A 17,847-nucleotide genomic window follows, 5' to 3' on the forward strand; every position below is an offset into this window, starting at 1 on the left:
CCCTCAGAAAGTGCGGGTTTTATTGTGGTTTTTTAAAAATAATAATTGTCTTTATCAAAAAGTGTGTGTGTGGGTGGGTGTTGGTAGGAGGGGGTGCAGTTCGGGCCCCAGCTCCGGCTCCGCGGTCCCTGTTACAATTGCAGATGTAAGATATTCTTTAAATGTTTTTGTAAATATTTTATAGGTCTTCAGACTTTTCATTCGGCAAAAGCAATGTGAAATTACTGAGATTAAGAAAAGAAGAAGAAAAAAGGAATAGAAAAAAAAACAACAAAAAACTTCAGTTCTCAGAAAAAAGAATATGACGAAAAAACAATATGAAGTAAATTATGTAGCCACATGATATGGATCGTGAAAGTGATGTGGTACATTGTGGCAGGAACACTGTATTTAATCCAGTTATAAGATGAACTCTACTTTTTCCCCCGGGGAACGAACTTCCTCCTTTTTACTGCCAATGAATGATTAGATGAGATGTTCTCCTGTAATTTGACAGTCGTTGCTAATAGTTTTTATCAGCAATAGTTCGGTTAGGTTAACAATAGCAGGCGATGTGTTCCGTATGCATGTACATGATGTATAGTGTGTATCTACTGCATGTACATGATGAGAAATAGCGAGAAGAAATTCCAGTCAAGTCGTCGTATCGCCAATCGGTTTATCTCTGTTTTCATAAGTATGAGGAATGTACGTTTGGTGGCTCGCCAGCGGGATGTTATTTTTTTGCTCTCCAGTGCAGTTGGAAAAGAAAGGGAAAAAAATAATACAGGTTTGATCATCTCTGAAACATTCCGTGTAGTAGCTACGAAACGCATTATTTCGTTGCCATTCAGGGTGTTAACAAGAGTCTGATCTCCGGACCACAGAAACTACGGCGATGTAATCATACAGGGTCATAACAACTTCTTGTCTCAATTAACTGGAGAGCATTCCTGTAACAATTATGTTGTGAATGTGAATAGAGAACAAGTAGTGACAAAGTAAGTACGTTTAATTCTATATTGTAGGCCTATATACAATGTATTTAAGTTATCATTCCTCACTAAAGTGTAATGCCACTCCAAGTTCAAGTTGACCTTAGTAGAGGGAAATAAAACAATTGTACACGTTTCGTTCAAATCAACATAGAGTATGACAACCTGAGAGTAAGAAAGTTGCTGGATTTTATTGAAGCTTCACGTACTGATGCAGGATTAGTCGCAACTACCTACGTATGCACTGCCACTGCAATTAAATGATGGGATTATTCTATCACCTCTCTAGTATCCTGTGGCTTTGTACACAGCATGGTATAAAAGTCAAGTCAAGCTAGATGTTTTACGGATAGAACGAATAACCTTGTAAGGTCTGGGTAGGTGCCGCCAATTTGAAGGTTAATCTAAACAAACATTAGACAAACATTTAGTGTGAAGAGAGTGGTGTAGTCAGGGAATCAAGCATTGAGACAGGGTAAATTGGCGACATCAAAATTATTGTCGCCGTGAAATTTTGCATGTCGGTTTTTACACGTCACCGTTTTTTCCCCCTATTTTTTAACGTAGAGAGTTCGTTCCTAGTCATTGAATTTAGGCTTGTTCATGAGGTTTTCGTAAATACATGCTGTTTGTTGCTCATGTAGCCCGACTAGTCGACGACTTTGGATCAGTGTTTGTTTCTACAAATATACGTCCATCATGGAGGGAATGTTATATCACGTAAATCTACATGAACATGAGAAATGTTGTGGCTTCATGTGGAATCATGTGTTCCATTTAGCAGAGATAAGAGATACGTGAGACGTAAGCGCTGGTACTTGATGATGATAAAGAAGTGTGTCAGTTCCACAAGCCGTCGCGACAGTTTGACCTTTGACAGTTTACCGAGGTGGTAGAGTAGAGAGGAGCATCGGTCATTCCTTGCTGTCGTCGGGGAGATCAGTGCAGCGTGATTGTACAATGCACAATGAATAGGCCCCTACATTATCAACACTTACGAAATTATTGAAGCCCCACCTACTCTTCGCACTTTACCAAAGCACTGCAATAATTGGAAATGTGGGCCCAATGGAAGAGCTTCCGCAGGCCAACTGCCTACCTCTCCACGTTTGCGCCGCTGTTCTACAGTCATTGAAATGCAGTATTCCTACAACAGCGGTGTAACTAATGACATTGTACTTGCAGTGGTAGTCCGTGAATGAAAAATTGCAGTTGAACAAGTACAACAGTGTACATTTATAAGCTCTTTGTTAATTTTTGTGCCCTTGGGTTAACTTGCCTTGACAGGTTAAATCTTGCCCAGGTATTATTCTTGCAAGTACCGTACAGCATGTTCATCGTATATTTATCCTGACTTGCTAAATACCCTCTGCGCTCAAAGATTACCGCGCCGGACAGTATTTATCTGCATTTAAGGTACAAATTTGTCCGTGAACTTATGTGCCTATGTGCCGTGTTTGTGTGTTAGGTAAAGGTGATGAGTTGTAGAATATTGTCTTATTTATGTTGTAGATAATTAAACACATCATTTCGAGGGTTACTCGCATACTTAGTTCAGTAGGTTTTCCCGGTTGAATTACATATTGAATACCTCTCTCTAAAAATACAGTCGCCGAAGTATCATTCCGAGCTACCAGTTCACTGCACTTTGAGGACATGGCAGCATATCATTTTGTACTGGTGTACATGTAGTGTGAATCCACAATTCAGGGCACAAACTTAAACATGAACTTGATGTAGCTTTTCATGCATTTCGTAAAGGCCAATGGAGTACTAGTAGATGGAATACTGCATATTGACGACAAAATACATCATTACGACATACATTGTACAATGTATCACTAAACAAGAGACAGGGTTGATCTGCCTTATCGTGTGCCTAAAAGTTGGTTTTGCTTTGCTTACTCTTTTTTTTTGTGTGTGTCTGTATTTCCTCACTTTCTTGATGTGCAGGATGGGAAATGTAGTGCGCGGATATGCCGATAGTGATGAGATCTAGTGTGAAGTGATTATGAATAAGGCTTAGTTTAGTTTGCATGCATGTATGATTGCAGAAAAACGTTTGACAACTTTATTTCTGTACAATATGAAATATATCTAACTGGAGTTAAAGTGTGATAAAGTTTGTTTGGTATGATCAGGAAAATGGTAATGAGCTATGTAAAACAGCTATCCGATATGTTGACGTGTGCTTGCTTGTTACTCGCAGGTTTCTTTTTGTGCTTCACTGAAAATCTTCAAGAATGATACAGTATATCCGTGTGTGACGCATGTCCATCTGAAATAAGAGTACAGTACATGTATAAAGTTATCCACCAATCTGCATTCGTGTATATGAGCATCATGATTGATCGTGCCAAAGAGTTGTTTATACAATTTCTGTGGAAAACAATATACATTTGTACTAAAAGATCCACATCTGCGTCGCAAAGCAAAGTCAGGATTGACGAAGTTCGTGTGTAAAGCCATATTTCCCCCTTTTTTATTAGCCACTAATGTGCCAATGATCCGTCAACAGTTAACCTTCTTATCTAGATCTAGCCACCTCGATACCATCCCGAGTAGACTTTGTGAATGCCTTGAGAACTAATCGCAAATCACCCCTTTAACCCTATAAAAGCCCAAAGGAGGGGGAGGGGGCACATTATGTCCCTACCATATTTTCATTTGCCACTCTTACGCCTTTAACCCAATTACGACTACCTTTAGTGACTTTCCTAAAATTTCATTGCGAACATTTCGATATATACAATGCATAATTTAGCTATGTCCCATATTGCTGGTTACCATGGCAACTGTAAACTGACAACCATGTCAGTCATATTTTGCTTGTTTTTCTCTGTTCCAATTCCAGTTAACAATATAATAGTGGATGAAATGGGGTTTTCTTGGCTGTAAAATGTAGAAGGGCCAAAATATGAAGTATAATTATGGTTTTGAATGGCCCTAAAATGGTTTTCTTATTTCCTTTTCTTTACGTGACATTGGCATAAAAAACAGTAGATGTTATAGAGATTACACTGGGCAACAATTTTTAACTTTTTGAATGTTGTCTTGATTTCTACAACTGATTTAGGGTATTTTTGTAGTGCTGAATCAGGAAATGGCATCCGTTTCTCTCCATCAGGTCAAGTTTTTGTGTTAACCCTTTGAATACTCAATTCTGTAGTTCCCATAGACTTTGTACAGGGACCACTCGGTTCAAGTGGCCAACAGGCTAAGATGATTTGAAAAAAAAAAATAGATCTTGTGACAAAATCGATTACATTTTTGTGGTATTATCAGCTGATTTTTGTCACATATATCACGCTAAATATATCTTTAAGAGAAAAAAAATGTTTTTCCAGCGACATATATTGATTACCTGATCTTAGAAACATCAATTGCTCTAAACTGAATGGTGGGCATTGATAAAGGTAAGTACACGTAAATTGCATGTTGCTTCACCATTGTTCAAACGTCAGGGCTTGAACTTCCGTTTCTTCGAACTCCTGGAATGCTCAGCATCAGGGAGGTCTCTCTTCAGAGTCCAACAGTAGTCAGCCATCATGACTGCGTCCCAGCGACCCTGATACCTGGTCTCCATCTCTTTCATGTCCTGATGGAATCTTTCCCCCTGCTCGTCACTCATTGAACCCAGGTTCTCAGGAAACCGGTCCATATGTGAAAATAGGTAGTGCATCTTGATGCTCATGTTGCAGCCAAGGTTTCTGAAAGCAGTCAGCATGTTGTTGACAAGTTCTGTGTAGTTTCTGGCTTTAATGTTGCCAAGAAAGTTCTTCACTACCAGAACAAATGCTTTCCATGCTTCCAGTTCCACTTCATTCATTGAGTTTTCGAACTCTGGATCTCTGATGAGCTGACGAATCTGAGGACCATCAAAGATGCCAGCTTTCTTTTTCTCCATGGACAATCCTGGAAAAGCCTGGCACAAGTAAGTGAAGCAGTCACCATCCTTGTCCAGAGCCTTGGTGAACTGCTTGATTAAGCCGAGCTTGATGTGCAGCGGTGGGAAGAGTATTCTGTCTCGGTCCACCAGAGGGTCGTTGATGACATTCCTTTCTTTGCAAGGCACCAATTCCTCTCGTACAGGCCAGTCCTTCTTAGTGTAATGCTGAGCACGATCCCTACTATCCCACATGCACAGAAAACATGGGTACTTGGTGAAGCCACTCTGTTGTCCCAACAGAAAGTTCACCATCTTCAGGTCAACACAAATAAACCACTTATGCTGATCATAACCAATTTTCTCCAGCACATACTTCACCGCTTCATACTTCTCCTTCAGTGTAGTTGAGTGAGCGATGGGTACAGAGGCAAACTGGTTGCCGTTGTGTAGCAAAACACATTTCAGTGATCGGTTGCTGCTGTCAATGAAGAGTCTCCAATCTTTGGGTTCGTACTGTGACACTCCAAGCTTAAGTAGAAGCTGCGCAATATCTACACAGTACACCAAGTCATTCTCTTCAGAGAAAAAACGGAGGTACTCTTGATGCCTGTTGCGGAAGAAGCTGATGCGAGCACTGTCAGAGAGGAGGTTTTTTTCCTTCAATCTGGATGCCAACAGTTCGGCAGAGTCCTTTGACAAGCTGAGGTCGCGAACTAGATCATTCAATTCCTTTTGGGAAAATGGATGTGGAGCATCATCTTCAAAAACCACTTCTTGTTCTTCTGCCTCATGTCCTTCAACACTGGAGGCATCTTCGTCACTAATGTCAGGAAGTTCTCTGAAGATGGGTACTGGAATTTCATCACAATGAGCTACAGGACGACGTGCTGATTGAAGATCAGGATACTTGAGGCTGCTCCGATTCTTTCTGTTAATCCCAGTTACATCAATAGCGCAGAAGTAGCAGTCAGTGACATGGTTTGTCGGCTCCCTCCAAACCATGGGAATTCCAAAGTTCAGACTCCTCTTGCCATTGGTCCACCCACGCAGAGTCTCGGTGCATGCCTTGCACACCATGTGTGGTGCCCAAGCTTTATCCTGGTCACCAAGCTTAGTACCAAAATAAGCATGGTAAGCACGCCTTATGAAACTTGTGACTGGCTTCCTATTAGGAGCAATGGTGTATTCTCCACATATGTAGCAGAACACGTCGGGCTTATTTCTGCACGATCTTCTGGTTAAAGCCATCTCATTCACCTGCATCAACTTTATGCCTTGCTGCACTAATTTTTGGAAGATTTCAAGGTTTTTATGACTACAAACTGATCCCTTTGCGACATAATCACCCAGAACTATCGGACCCGAATACTTTTTGTCATTAAAATAAACATTTCCAATCAAAACTATTAATCAAAATGGCATTTTACCCCCACTGACCTTTTCTAAAATGCTCCACACATGTGTTAATGTGAACAAAAACGTAAAAAACGACATGTGGCCGTAGCTCAAAAACTTGACCTGATTGAGCAAAACCAATGTGATTTTTGGATTCAGCGCATCAGGTTTACCCTAAATCAGCTGAAAAAACGCAGACAACAAATTTGTTGTTGACCAGTGTTATTGACAAAACAGTATTTTCCAAAGATTAACGTTATATTTTGTGTCATTTTGAATCTTTCACACAAGTTTTGCCTGTAGTATCTTTATCGTATTATCAATCTGCAAACTAAAAATTTCAGTATTAAGGAAATATGAAATGTGATACCTAGATACATGTACATATCCCAAACAATGCATCATAGGTCTCATTTATTTCTTTATATTCTAACCCTATTCTAACTGGGGGGGAGGGGGGGGGGGGGGGCGGGGGTCAATTTACCCTCCCCCTTGACATTTCGCGCCATGATTCTGCAACGCGCATAGATTTTGCCACATCGTTTCATGACTTTTTTCTTTGAAGTCTCCCGCATATTTTGAGATCAAATTTGCGATGTCCGGGTTAACCGTTCTGAAGTTACATAATGTTTTGCGTATGCATGTCAACCCGAAAACGGCTCAAATTCATGATATCGTGTGCAAATTCAATGCAAATTGTGTTTTTTGGTTAAATTGATATAAATTAGATTATTTCAACTTTTAACTAGAGAAATTAATCAATTTTAATGTAGATAAGCTTGAAAAAGTGCCTGCAACAAATTTTGGCCAAAAAACATTAGAAAATAAAAGGTCAAAAAAACCCCAGTGAAATACATAAGAAATTAACAAAAGAAACTGATTTTGATTGTGCTATTTTTTTACAAGAAAATTGTTCAATGTGTCTTGAGGAACTCTTACACAAAAATTTAGCAATCATTCAGTCTTTTTAATGGAGTTATAGGTGAAAATATGATTTCATGTGTAAATTTGCATAATTAATTTACTAAAAATAGAAAATCAAGATTTTTCTTTTGTATGACCATGTAATCTTGTAGTTGACATCCGGCTCTATGTTCAGGCAAAATTTTGCGGCGATCGCGCGATCGGCGGCCGAGATCTGAAAGGGGGGGTCAAATTGAACCCCCCCCCCCCCCACCAGTAAAAACTTGGTCTCAAATAGCCCAGTTAAAATAGGGTTAATGAATAATGCCCCATGTGGTGACCTTTCTACCAGTGAAGTTTGACTTCTTTTTATGGCAAATACATTGTACATGTATGAAAATGATTGAACGAGAATAAAGGCAAATACATACACAGGTGTGTGCATACTGGGGATAAGGAAAATTATAAAGAAAACTATGATTTATAGCAGATTTCCTGTGTAGACCTAAAATAAACAAGATTTAAATATTTCTTGAAGTACAAACCAATGGGAGAGTCAATAACAGATCGGAAAGGTAATAACTGCTTCCATTTTGCGCGTGTGGTTGCGACCAACATTATTATGCAGTTAAAAACATTAGATTTCATATTAATTTCTTCAAGTCTGATTTGTGTGATACTCTGACCATTCTGCTTATTTGCTCGTACCCTGGGCTTTTACTCCATTTTAAACATAATGTGAGAGTGCACCTGAAATGTTACGAGTACCTCTCATTCAAATTATATGTCACAATAGTAAAAAAAAATGGCTAGGTGTTGAATTTTTCATGAAGTAAACACCTTAATTACAATGTGGTATACCTGTGTTGATCCATTTCTAAAGGATTTCAAATGTATCAAGAGCGTGACGAGTGAAACAAGTCTGGGATAGTTTGTATAGAGCCTTCTTGATTAAAGGTACACCTAAACTGGAGTGCATGTATCAGCACATGTCTGCATTTTTTTTAAACACCTCATCGACAAATGTATGTTTGTTTACTTTATTCTCGCCCAAGATATGTATCAACTAAAGTTCTCAAAGCTCTAAATTTATATTGCACGTGCACCATGTATCATATGCATCCTAGCACACTTTTTCTGTTTAACATTTAGCAACATGAAGAGTTGAATGGTGCGCATTACATGTCATCATTACACACGGTGTCTGTGAATGACACATGCCTGATCTTTGCCCGAGCGGCCGTTTTGTTTCTTTTGTTTAGTGTGTATTTGTTGTTACTTTTTTTTTGCCTCTGTCCTCCGTGTCACTGTCGTGTAGACTTACTGTACAGAAAATCGTTGAAAACTTAGAGGAAACATCAGAGTAACTATGTTTAAAAAATCTTTTGGCAAATAAATATAAGATTTCATGTTCAAACTTGAGCTTTTTGTTTGCCTGGATGTGTTATTGTTAGACGGTTGCTTCATTGCTTTGAACAGGTTTTGCCTACTTACACATCAAAGTGCCCTAATAGACACATAAAATTACAACATTACTACTACATTGTACATGACTTTCCTGAGTTTAATAATAGCATTATTGTAACATGTGTGCAATGCCAAAAGGTACCCACCCCCCCCCCCAAAAAAAAAGATCTTTGCAGTGAAACAAAATGTAAGAGCTTCATTCTACACAGCTGAATACTATAGTAACCCCTGTTTGTAATAACTAAGGTAAAAAACATGTACATGTTTGTACAATTATATCTAACCCATTACATTTCACACATGTGCATATATTTATACAGTTAACAATTCAGTCTGTTGGGACTGGAGAAATAAGCATCGATGAAGGCAATATTTGGCTGGCATGCTGTCATCAAGGCACACATTTTCTCTCTGATATGGTCTGTAACTGTGTCAGCAATTCAACTTCTGCACCTTTAACTCCTGTAGAGCTGACCTCAAGGTGCTACATGTTCAAACAAGTCAAATAAGGTACATGTCGACCACTGCAGGGTCATACATTTTAATGATAGCATGTGGTTTTCAATGCACTGTGCTTGATGAAGTGCATGGAGAGTGCACATTTGGACTTCATGCACTTTTACATTGTCGAGACCAATCTGAGATCAGAATAGAATGGCATGAAGGGACACAAAGTAGCATGACAATTTTGTTCTGACAAATAAGGCCCATTGCAAGAATTCATGGCACTACTGTATGACCAGACACTCCTGAAGAAAATTATGAATGTCCCTTGGTACCAATTCTGTCAATCATGTATCATGTTATGGCTAAACATATTGCATGCTATTTACTGCATATTGAGATTTTAGCATGAAGGGATAAGTCTCAACAAAAATTGATCAGCATTGTTGAAGGTGGCGAAAGTATGTAGAAGTAATTCTGTTTAATACATGTAGCTCATACCACACACTTTTTTAAGTACTTTATTCTTTTTTTCCATATTCCTTTTCAGCAAAATACATACCACTACACCACTTACCTTCACCTACAACTTTCCATGGACAAAATGAATGACAGACAGTGTATACAGTTTGTATACTCGATTCAATAGATATGTTACAGAGGTCCTTTGAATGTTGAATCATACATGTTGACACATAAATACCACATTGCAGACAGATTCTGACTTTTACACAATATCATCCAGGGAATTTCAGAAGAGACGTCAAATGTACATGTGAGGACCTTTGATTTGATATGACATAGAGGACCTTTGATTGCAACTGTATTGCAAGAGGGCTGGTTTTATATTTCTCATGGACACAATGGAAATTCTACCACAGAGAACTGCAATGGAAAGCACATCCAGACGGAAGGTAGGAAGTACTGTAAAACATGATATATTCGCGGCATGAATTTTTCGTGAATTGAAGCCGACGGCCTATTTTGCGGCATGAAATTTTCGTGAACTGCCACTGGCATTCAATGCATATAAAGTAGACAAGAACTTTCATGTGCATTTTAATTTCGCGAATCTTGGCGCCCATGAAATTTGCGAAATTAAAATGCATGCGAACATTCCTCGTTTTACAGTAATCAACATAGTTGAGTACCTGATGAATAATAGTATTCACCATTGTGAAAGGCTGAAATGTACTTTTGAATGCAGAATTTCTTTGTGCAAGGAGAGCTGTAGCCATGAAGGACTAAAAATGAAAAACTGTGCTGAATGTGCAATTGTAATTTCAAATGGATGAATTGAAATATCCTTCCACTACAAAATGATGTATGGAGTATGCAACAGATTTCTTCATGTCAGGGCAGCCAATACTGAATTAGCATGAAAACAGCATATCAGACAGTAATTGAGAGCATATTTTGGATCATGCTAGCATAATATGACTGTAGAAGCAAACACCACAGCCACTAGCCAATTTACATGGTACAGGGTAACAAAGGCATCAAAGTGTGGAGGAAAAAAATGTGGGCAAGGCACTGTGTGTGACATACAGAACAGAATCCAAACAAAGCCCCTCACACCACATAATGGCAGCATAAACAGAGTAATGCACAGAGCAGAAAACCTATGGCCACTCTAAGTGCGTTTGTACCTTGGTACTGTATGCATGTGCAGTAATCACTATACTAGCCGAGATGATGTTCATGAATGAAAATTTTGTTTTCATGAAATTCTTGCATCAGGTTGTTTTTTATTGCAACTGATTGATCAATGCAAATAATCACCAACTTATTCAGCGTTTTAGTAGTAGCCATGATAAAAAAAGCGAAAAAAATTCATGGTCATTTGTTTATTTTGGTCATTATCTATGTTAAGGTAGGGCACTTTGACAGTCAGTTGCAATAAAAAAAAAAAACCTCGACATAAGAATTTCATAGATTTGAATAATTACGCAGTACCCACTGCATGCTACAAAAATTAGAACCAGCACTGGCTGCCAGGCGGAAGCTTGGTTGTCTTGTGGATATGAAGCCTGATGAATGATCACGAGGAAGTAGGTTCGTAACCTGCCCTAGTATGTATGCCCATGATTTTTTATATCATGGCTACTCCTAAAACACTGATTAATTCAGTGTTTATTTACATCAATGTAGGGCAATTTGTCAATCAGTTGTGAAGAAATATAAATACAATATTGACTGATAAACTGGGCTTGAGGGGCAATATCATTCATGACACCCGAGCTGGTGGAGGCATTATAAGCAAATGCATGCTCTGGACTGACTGGTAGCAGCAGTAGTATACATTTATCACGGAGGGTGACAAATTGAAAGAATACTGTTTAAACAGAGTGATTATGAACATATGTCTCATCCAACACTGATTTGATACATGTATCATGCATACGATCTAAACGATACGCACCAACGGCTTGTGAGATCAAGGTTCATCTTTTCTACAAAAATCATGCAATGCCTATAAAGTTGTATTGTTTATCAAATTTACCAGCTACTAGAAAAGCAGGATACTCATAGCAGTTTCAAAAGCAAGTTCAACTCACTCATGTACCATATCGTCATAATTCTGTCCTGATGTGTTTTCCTCATTATTAAGAGCACATTTCACTGAAAGTCATTGGCAATGACTTGATTAATTTTTTCTGAATATCTTTTTTTTTTTTTTGGGGGGGGGGGGGGGGAGGGGAGTCTTAAAAATTGTCAACCCTTTTCGGAGTGATATCGCGTTATCATATGTCATGAGGTTAGTCTGATATATGTATCATGACCAAAGTTTGGGAAGAATAACTGACTCAGAATACTCATGTACACATTGAAGGTTAGCAGATACACAATACACACAGGGAATAAGTGTCCTCTCACTCCACTCATCCCCAATGCTCTATGTATCATCACTGTCAAAATCATCAGAGTAGTTGCCATCAGGTTGGTAATCATCACTGGAGTCTGGTCTCAACTCTGATGTGTTCACAGCAGAGCTATTGCCAGAGAGCGTCAGGTCTGGAGCCAGCAAGGAGGTGTTTGAGATGGAGCTGGTGGTCCGCTCCAGCGAGTGACGGGGCTTGGGTTTCGGTGGCTGAGACTCACTACCGTGCTTGAAAGCTACAGATTTTGCGGTTGAACGTCTTGCGAGTGGGACAGGTGAGTTTGCGGACATCTGCGGTTGTGGAATACTGAGGACACTTGTCGGATATTTAGAGCCAACACTACCACTGAACTTGGAGGATTTGGAGGTTGCTGTTGAAGTCTTTGACACAGCATCTGCATCTCTTCCTTTACTGCCACCAGATGACTCCACAGACATGGCAGTTCTGTAGCTACTAGCACTAGAATGACTGCGTTGAGCTTCATCTCTGGACAGGACAGATGGACTGTGCTGATCACTGAGTGGTGAGTGATGAGAAGCTCTTGCAGAGCCATCTGAGGATTTAATGCTAGCAAGCTCCTGCTCGCCTGTTGATTCAAACCTGTAGGAGTCATCAAAATCATCAGAGTAGATTTCCATGCCTCGTTTTCCACTGTCATTACCTGATACCGCAGTTTCTGTTTGCACACCTGTTCCTTCAAGATCGTCCATGGAGAATCCAGGAACATTGACAGCCTTTGACTCGTCATTTTGGCTGTTCTCAGCAGATGAGTCATTGGCACTGTCTCCATCATCTGCATCATCCTGGTCCAAGGCAGATGGTAAACGGATGCTGATACTGTGGACACTCTTTTCGCTGCTACTAATATCTGTGGAACGCATTAAAAACAAACAAAACCTCTCCTCAACAAATGTCTGGTTTACATCTTGGTCTTATGGAAAGTGCAGCAATGTGATCTGTGAAAACATTGTTTTATTTTGATAGCAGCTTGGTCTATCATGAAAATGACACAAAGATGAGAATATCATGGAAGTCTCAAGTTGCAAATGTTCACACTGATAATATGTGACCCTGCACCTCAAAACAAACAAAAAGTCGCCAGACATGAATTTTTAGTTAAGAACATATTCTGAAAGAGCAGACCTTAAGCTTTAAAATGATGTATAACTCAAATCAAATGGACTCTCCTAACCTATCTAAATATTGGAAAGAAAGCACAAACTCAGGAAAAGTGTGAACTGAGAAAAGAGGCTCTGAAGTACAGTGTCTATTCAAGCACTTAATCCTTACCAAACCGTGCTGGCTGTGCGATGAATGGGACAACAAACAGGAAGTAAACCACCAGAGTAACAACAATGAAGGGATTATCAAATTAAAATGAAATTAAGCATGCCTCATTAACACATTCTGTCCATAATTAATGCCAACTTTCAAAGCAGTAGCACTATCCTTTCAAAAGTTATTAGAGTTGAAAGCGAAGAGTGTTGACAAGGTTTTTCAGAAATGAAAAAGGGAACTCTAAAAACACACCTAATCTCACTATTCTACCAAAAATGTTCGAGATAAACTGCTAAAAAAACACACTTTCCTGCTCGTTTTATAATACCAAATTTTAGCATAATGTAAAAGAAGACCCGCTCTTTCAGAAAATATGAAAAAGTCAAGTTCGGCTAGGTTGACTCATTTCACTTATTTTCAGTGCTCACGCAAAATCAGTGTGTGCGACTTTATGTTCGTTTTGAGGTGCACGGTCACATATTGGTTACAAGCACTTCGATGCAGATGTGGCCATGATGTCATTCATTAACAAGAGTCCCAGTGGTTTGTACATACAGTACATCCAAGAGAAAGACATTACAAAATCATTAACTACCAATAAACAAGCAGCATAATTATTGCTATGACATAACAACTCTAAGATACCTCGATGAGAAGAATAATTTCGATTTTTATTTAGAAAAAAAAACCAACATTGTAATGAAGATTTGTGTTCAACTTAGTCGGTGCATTGCATGGCTACATAAGTGATGTCAATCAAAAATTATGCAAACAAGGGAAACAAATGTCCCAATAGCTCTGGCTAAAAGGATCAGGCATCACTTACATGATTTACAAATCATGTCATCACTTAAGATAGACAAAGATTGGGGATCATTTTTTTTTTTCACAAATCACACTTAGAACAAGATAATGGGATTAACACTGATTAGTACTGCTAAACACTAGCCAGTGAGTAATCTATAATTTGTATTATGATATCACGGAATAATGCTGCATATTTTAGTTACACAGTTACCTGTTTCAACTGTTAGATTCAAACAATTTTGTAGTCAACAACTTTGTTCAATTGAATTTGTGTTACATTTATGTATAAAAAAGAAATGCATTAATAAAATCAATCAATCAACGATGAAAGAAGAGTCATAACATGTTCACCTACAATCATACGTAAAAAGTCATTGAAGGAAACTGAAGCAATGTGACTTTTCATCTATTACCTTTAAAGGGATCGTACAGTTTTGGTTGAGACCTAATTTCGGGTTTCTAACAATTTTGGTGAAATAATGAGAAACCTCTTACGAAATATGAAAGAGGTTTGTAATTCTATGAGGAAATCAATGTTTATTTGATGAAAATTGGTTTTGAAATGGCTGAGATTATATCCAAAAAGAGCGATTCTAATAAAGTGTGGGACCCACACTTTATTACGATCACTTTGTTTTACTTTGTTTTTGGATGTTTCAGTTATTCCAAACCCGATTTTCATCAAATATACTTTGAATTCCTCTTAAAATGGTATGCTTTGTACTATATCTTAAGTGTTTTCTTGGTATCTCGCAAAAAGTTAAAAGCCCAATTCTCATCTCCACCAATACTGTACCATCCCTTTAATATGGGACATGGAGAGGGATAAAACAACTCCATGGTGATGGTTTGAAAAAGAAAATGTGTACATTGCAACTTCATTTTTTGAAACTACACATAACATAATACTTACTCTGAGCCTCCTTTGTTTATTTTTGGGGTTAATTTTGTTTTGGTTTGTTTGTTTTTGTTTGTTTTTTGTCTCAATGTCACCTGAGGAAAGGAAAAAGACGACCTTACCATTTTCTGGAAGCATTTCAGGAGCTGGATGCTCTGGGTGCTCCACAGCTTGCTTGGGGAGATACTGCAATGTCTTTTTGCTGACCTCTTCTTCTTGATTGACCAGGATATCTGCAGAAATCATGTAGGTTTCTGAAAAAAAAAAGGTGAATTCCTTTCATGAAAATCTGTAAGAATGGGTAATAAAATAGAAAAGAATGTTTCAAACAGCAACATAATGCATTTCTTTTTTCAAATATGCAAATGACTCACTTTAACAAATTAAACTTTACAACATGACATCTAATGGAAAATGCTTTTACAATCTGAACACATTTGTACAGACTAGCAGAATGAATGAAGAAGAAAATGCTATGATTTTACCTTGGTTTCTTACGAGTGCCATATTTCTTAAAGATATTTGACAGCATATCTGATGTTATGATAATTACTTTGAAGAAAGACACTATGCTGTAAGTTACACCCCTGCTCCCAAAAAGGGGGAATAAACAAATCAGTAATCCTCAGTCCTTGTAGTCGCAGATTATATTTGAGTCAACAGATACACAAACAGTAATTTCACATGTAATCAAGTGAGTCACTCAAAACTCAGCACCTGCCATTGATACAATTTTTACATGAGTTCTGCATTTTGCTTGCTTACCTAGTCCAGCGGCATATCCAGGATCTTCAGTCTTGTCCTTAGGAGACAAATTATCCTGATGCCGAGAAATTTCTGTTGATACATTTCTCTCCTGGAGCTGATATGACTCTTCCAACTGGTGTGGTCTTGCAGATAAAGTTCTCTTGGATCTCTGCCTGTGTGCTGAATTCTTTGACCTTTCCTCCTGCAGCTGGGCAGAACGAATTTGGAATTGTATCTCAGCTATCCGCTCCTGCTCCTCCAAGAGCTGATATGCATCTGGGTTATGCCGCTGCAGGCGAAGTTTCTGTGAGTTGGTCATCTTGAATTGCAGCTTGGTTTCTTTTTTCCTGCGAACTGCTGGCTCCTGCCTTAGCCATCCCTTTGATGCAGGGACCCCACTTGGAGGCTTGGCACAGTCCCTGTGCTTATGTCGATAGGTTTTCAGGGACTGGGACTTTACTACAGGGGATGGCTCAGGTTCTTTATGATGAACAGTTTTAGACTCCTTTTGAACACTCCCTTGCTTTTTATGGTGTTGTTTTTCTTCAGGGTAATTGGGAAAATTGTTTCCAATTGGTGGTGGAAGTAATGCACTGCCATCTTGTCTATACAGAAGACTTAGCTCATGCAAGAGAGCATTGAGAATGGGCATTCGTCTCAAGTCTTCTACAGTTTGGTGGCCAATATTCTCTTGTTCATCCTCATAACCTCCTCTTGATACCTCAGCTTTACCTGCAGAGCTGTTTTCAAGATTCTTCATAGATTTCTCTGATTTATCTCTGTGATGCTTCCTTAGTGTTTTCCTTACACTTGGTTCACCCTGATACTGTGGTGGATGTAACACATAGTGCACTTCAAGCTCTCTTCTCTCCCCAAGAGATGATGATGAAGCCTTTGAATCACTTTGCATATCCACAGATTTCCTCCATGTTTCAGCAGTATTTTGTGCATGGATTGTTTGTTGGACACCAGAACGAACCTCAGAGTCTCTTTTTCTTTCCTTTGCGGGTTCATTCACTGAATTGAAGTACAGAGGAGGTGGGATGTGAGTATTTGTAATGATGTCTACATCACTTGATTGCTCAGACTCCAAAAAGACAGTGGAGTGGCATGGATTGGACTGATGGGTATTGCCATTGGCCTCAATATGCTTGTGACCTTTTCCTGTACCACTTCCATGAGAAACAGCACCAACTTCATCCACATTCTCTGTGTAATCACTTTGAACTGGTTTTAAATCATGTGCTGGATGGGCAACATCTACTTCCACATGCTTTGGTATTGGGGGTATCGACAAGGATGCAGATCTTGTCTTTTGGTCAGCATGATTTGTTGTTTCTTCTTCAGCTTTACCTTGGTATTGTTTTGATGGTGCACCTTTGGGATTAGATTTGGGCACATTAATATCAACATCACCAAGGGGATGACTGATAGTTGCCGTTGAGCGACCGGTTAAAGCTGCATCAGGGATGTGAGGGATGAGATTACCTCCGAGACTGAGCATTCTGATCCCAAGTGATATCCAGCCTACCTCACTGCCCATCAAATTAAATATTGGAAACCGTCCTTGAATTCCATGGACGGAGGGAATAGATATCCCAGATTCTATTACATCAGCCTTGATTTCATTCATCATCCCATTCAGAGCTACATTGCAGTGACCAACCAACTTTGGTGTATTATTCCACAGCTCGACAATCATGACATAGAGAGGTGTATTGAGTAGGTGAGACTGAAGTGAGTTGATGTTGTATTTAAAGAGAGATGACTTCCCTTTATTGAATTCATAATTACCATGGCGATCTTTCAGCTCCTCCAGTTGAATTGGCACATCATTCCCATTACCCCAAACTCTCTGAACAGCTTCCTTTATCTGCTTCATCTCAGTCGACTCCATTTGCTCGATGATAACTGACGGAAAATCGAGAAGCCGGAATGCTACTGCGGGCATACGACAAAGTAACGTGCGTGGGACTACGCGCACCGAATTGACTGCCAACTCCAGCGAAAAGAGTGTTTCTTCTGCATTCATGTTTAGCTGTTTACGATTTAATCACATTCACATCGAACTTTATATGTACTTCAGTCTCCGGCAATAGTCCAATATGATCGATGCTTCGATATTCGGCAACAAGATCCATGAAATAATTTGTAGATTAGGCA

The 17,847-nt window shown here is 39.0% G+C and overlaps 2 protein-coding genes across 2 annotated transcripts; both read right to left on the minus strand.

The window, feature by feature from the left end:
- Window positions 1-11,875: 11,875 nt before the first annotated feature.
- On the minus strand, window positions 11,876-12,835 carry LOC139737639 (uncharacterized). The gene has a single exon (XM_071648315.1). The coding sequence runs from the start codon at window positions 12,833-12,835 to the stop codon at window positions 11,969-11,971; it is 867 nt and encodes a 288-aa protein (XP_071504416.1). The 3' UTR covers window positions 11,876-11,968.
- A 3,009-nt stretch (window positions 12,836-15,844) lies between these two features.
- Window positions 15,845-17,732, minus strand: LOC139737640 (microtubule-associated protein 10-like; the record flags this gene model as incomplete). Its single annotated transcript, XM_071648316.1, has 1 exon — window positions 15,845-17,732. A coding segment is annotated over exon 1 (1,872 nt), but the record flags the coding sequence as incomplete, so codon positions are not given.
- Between the last annotated feature and the right edge of the window lie 115 nt (window positions 17,733-17,847).

The sequence above is a fragment of the Diadema antillarum genome, unplaced genomic scaffold (genome assembly GCF_040938485.1).
Source record: "Diadema antillarum isolate AM-2024a unplaced genomic scaffold, OU_Dant_1.0 seq00000697_RagTag, whole genome shotgun sequence".
In the NCBI taxonomy this organism is placed as follows: domain Eukaryota; kingdom Metazoa; phylum Echinodermata; class Echinoidea; order Diadematoida; family Diadematidae; genus Diadema; species Diadema antillarum.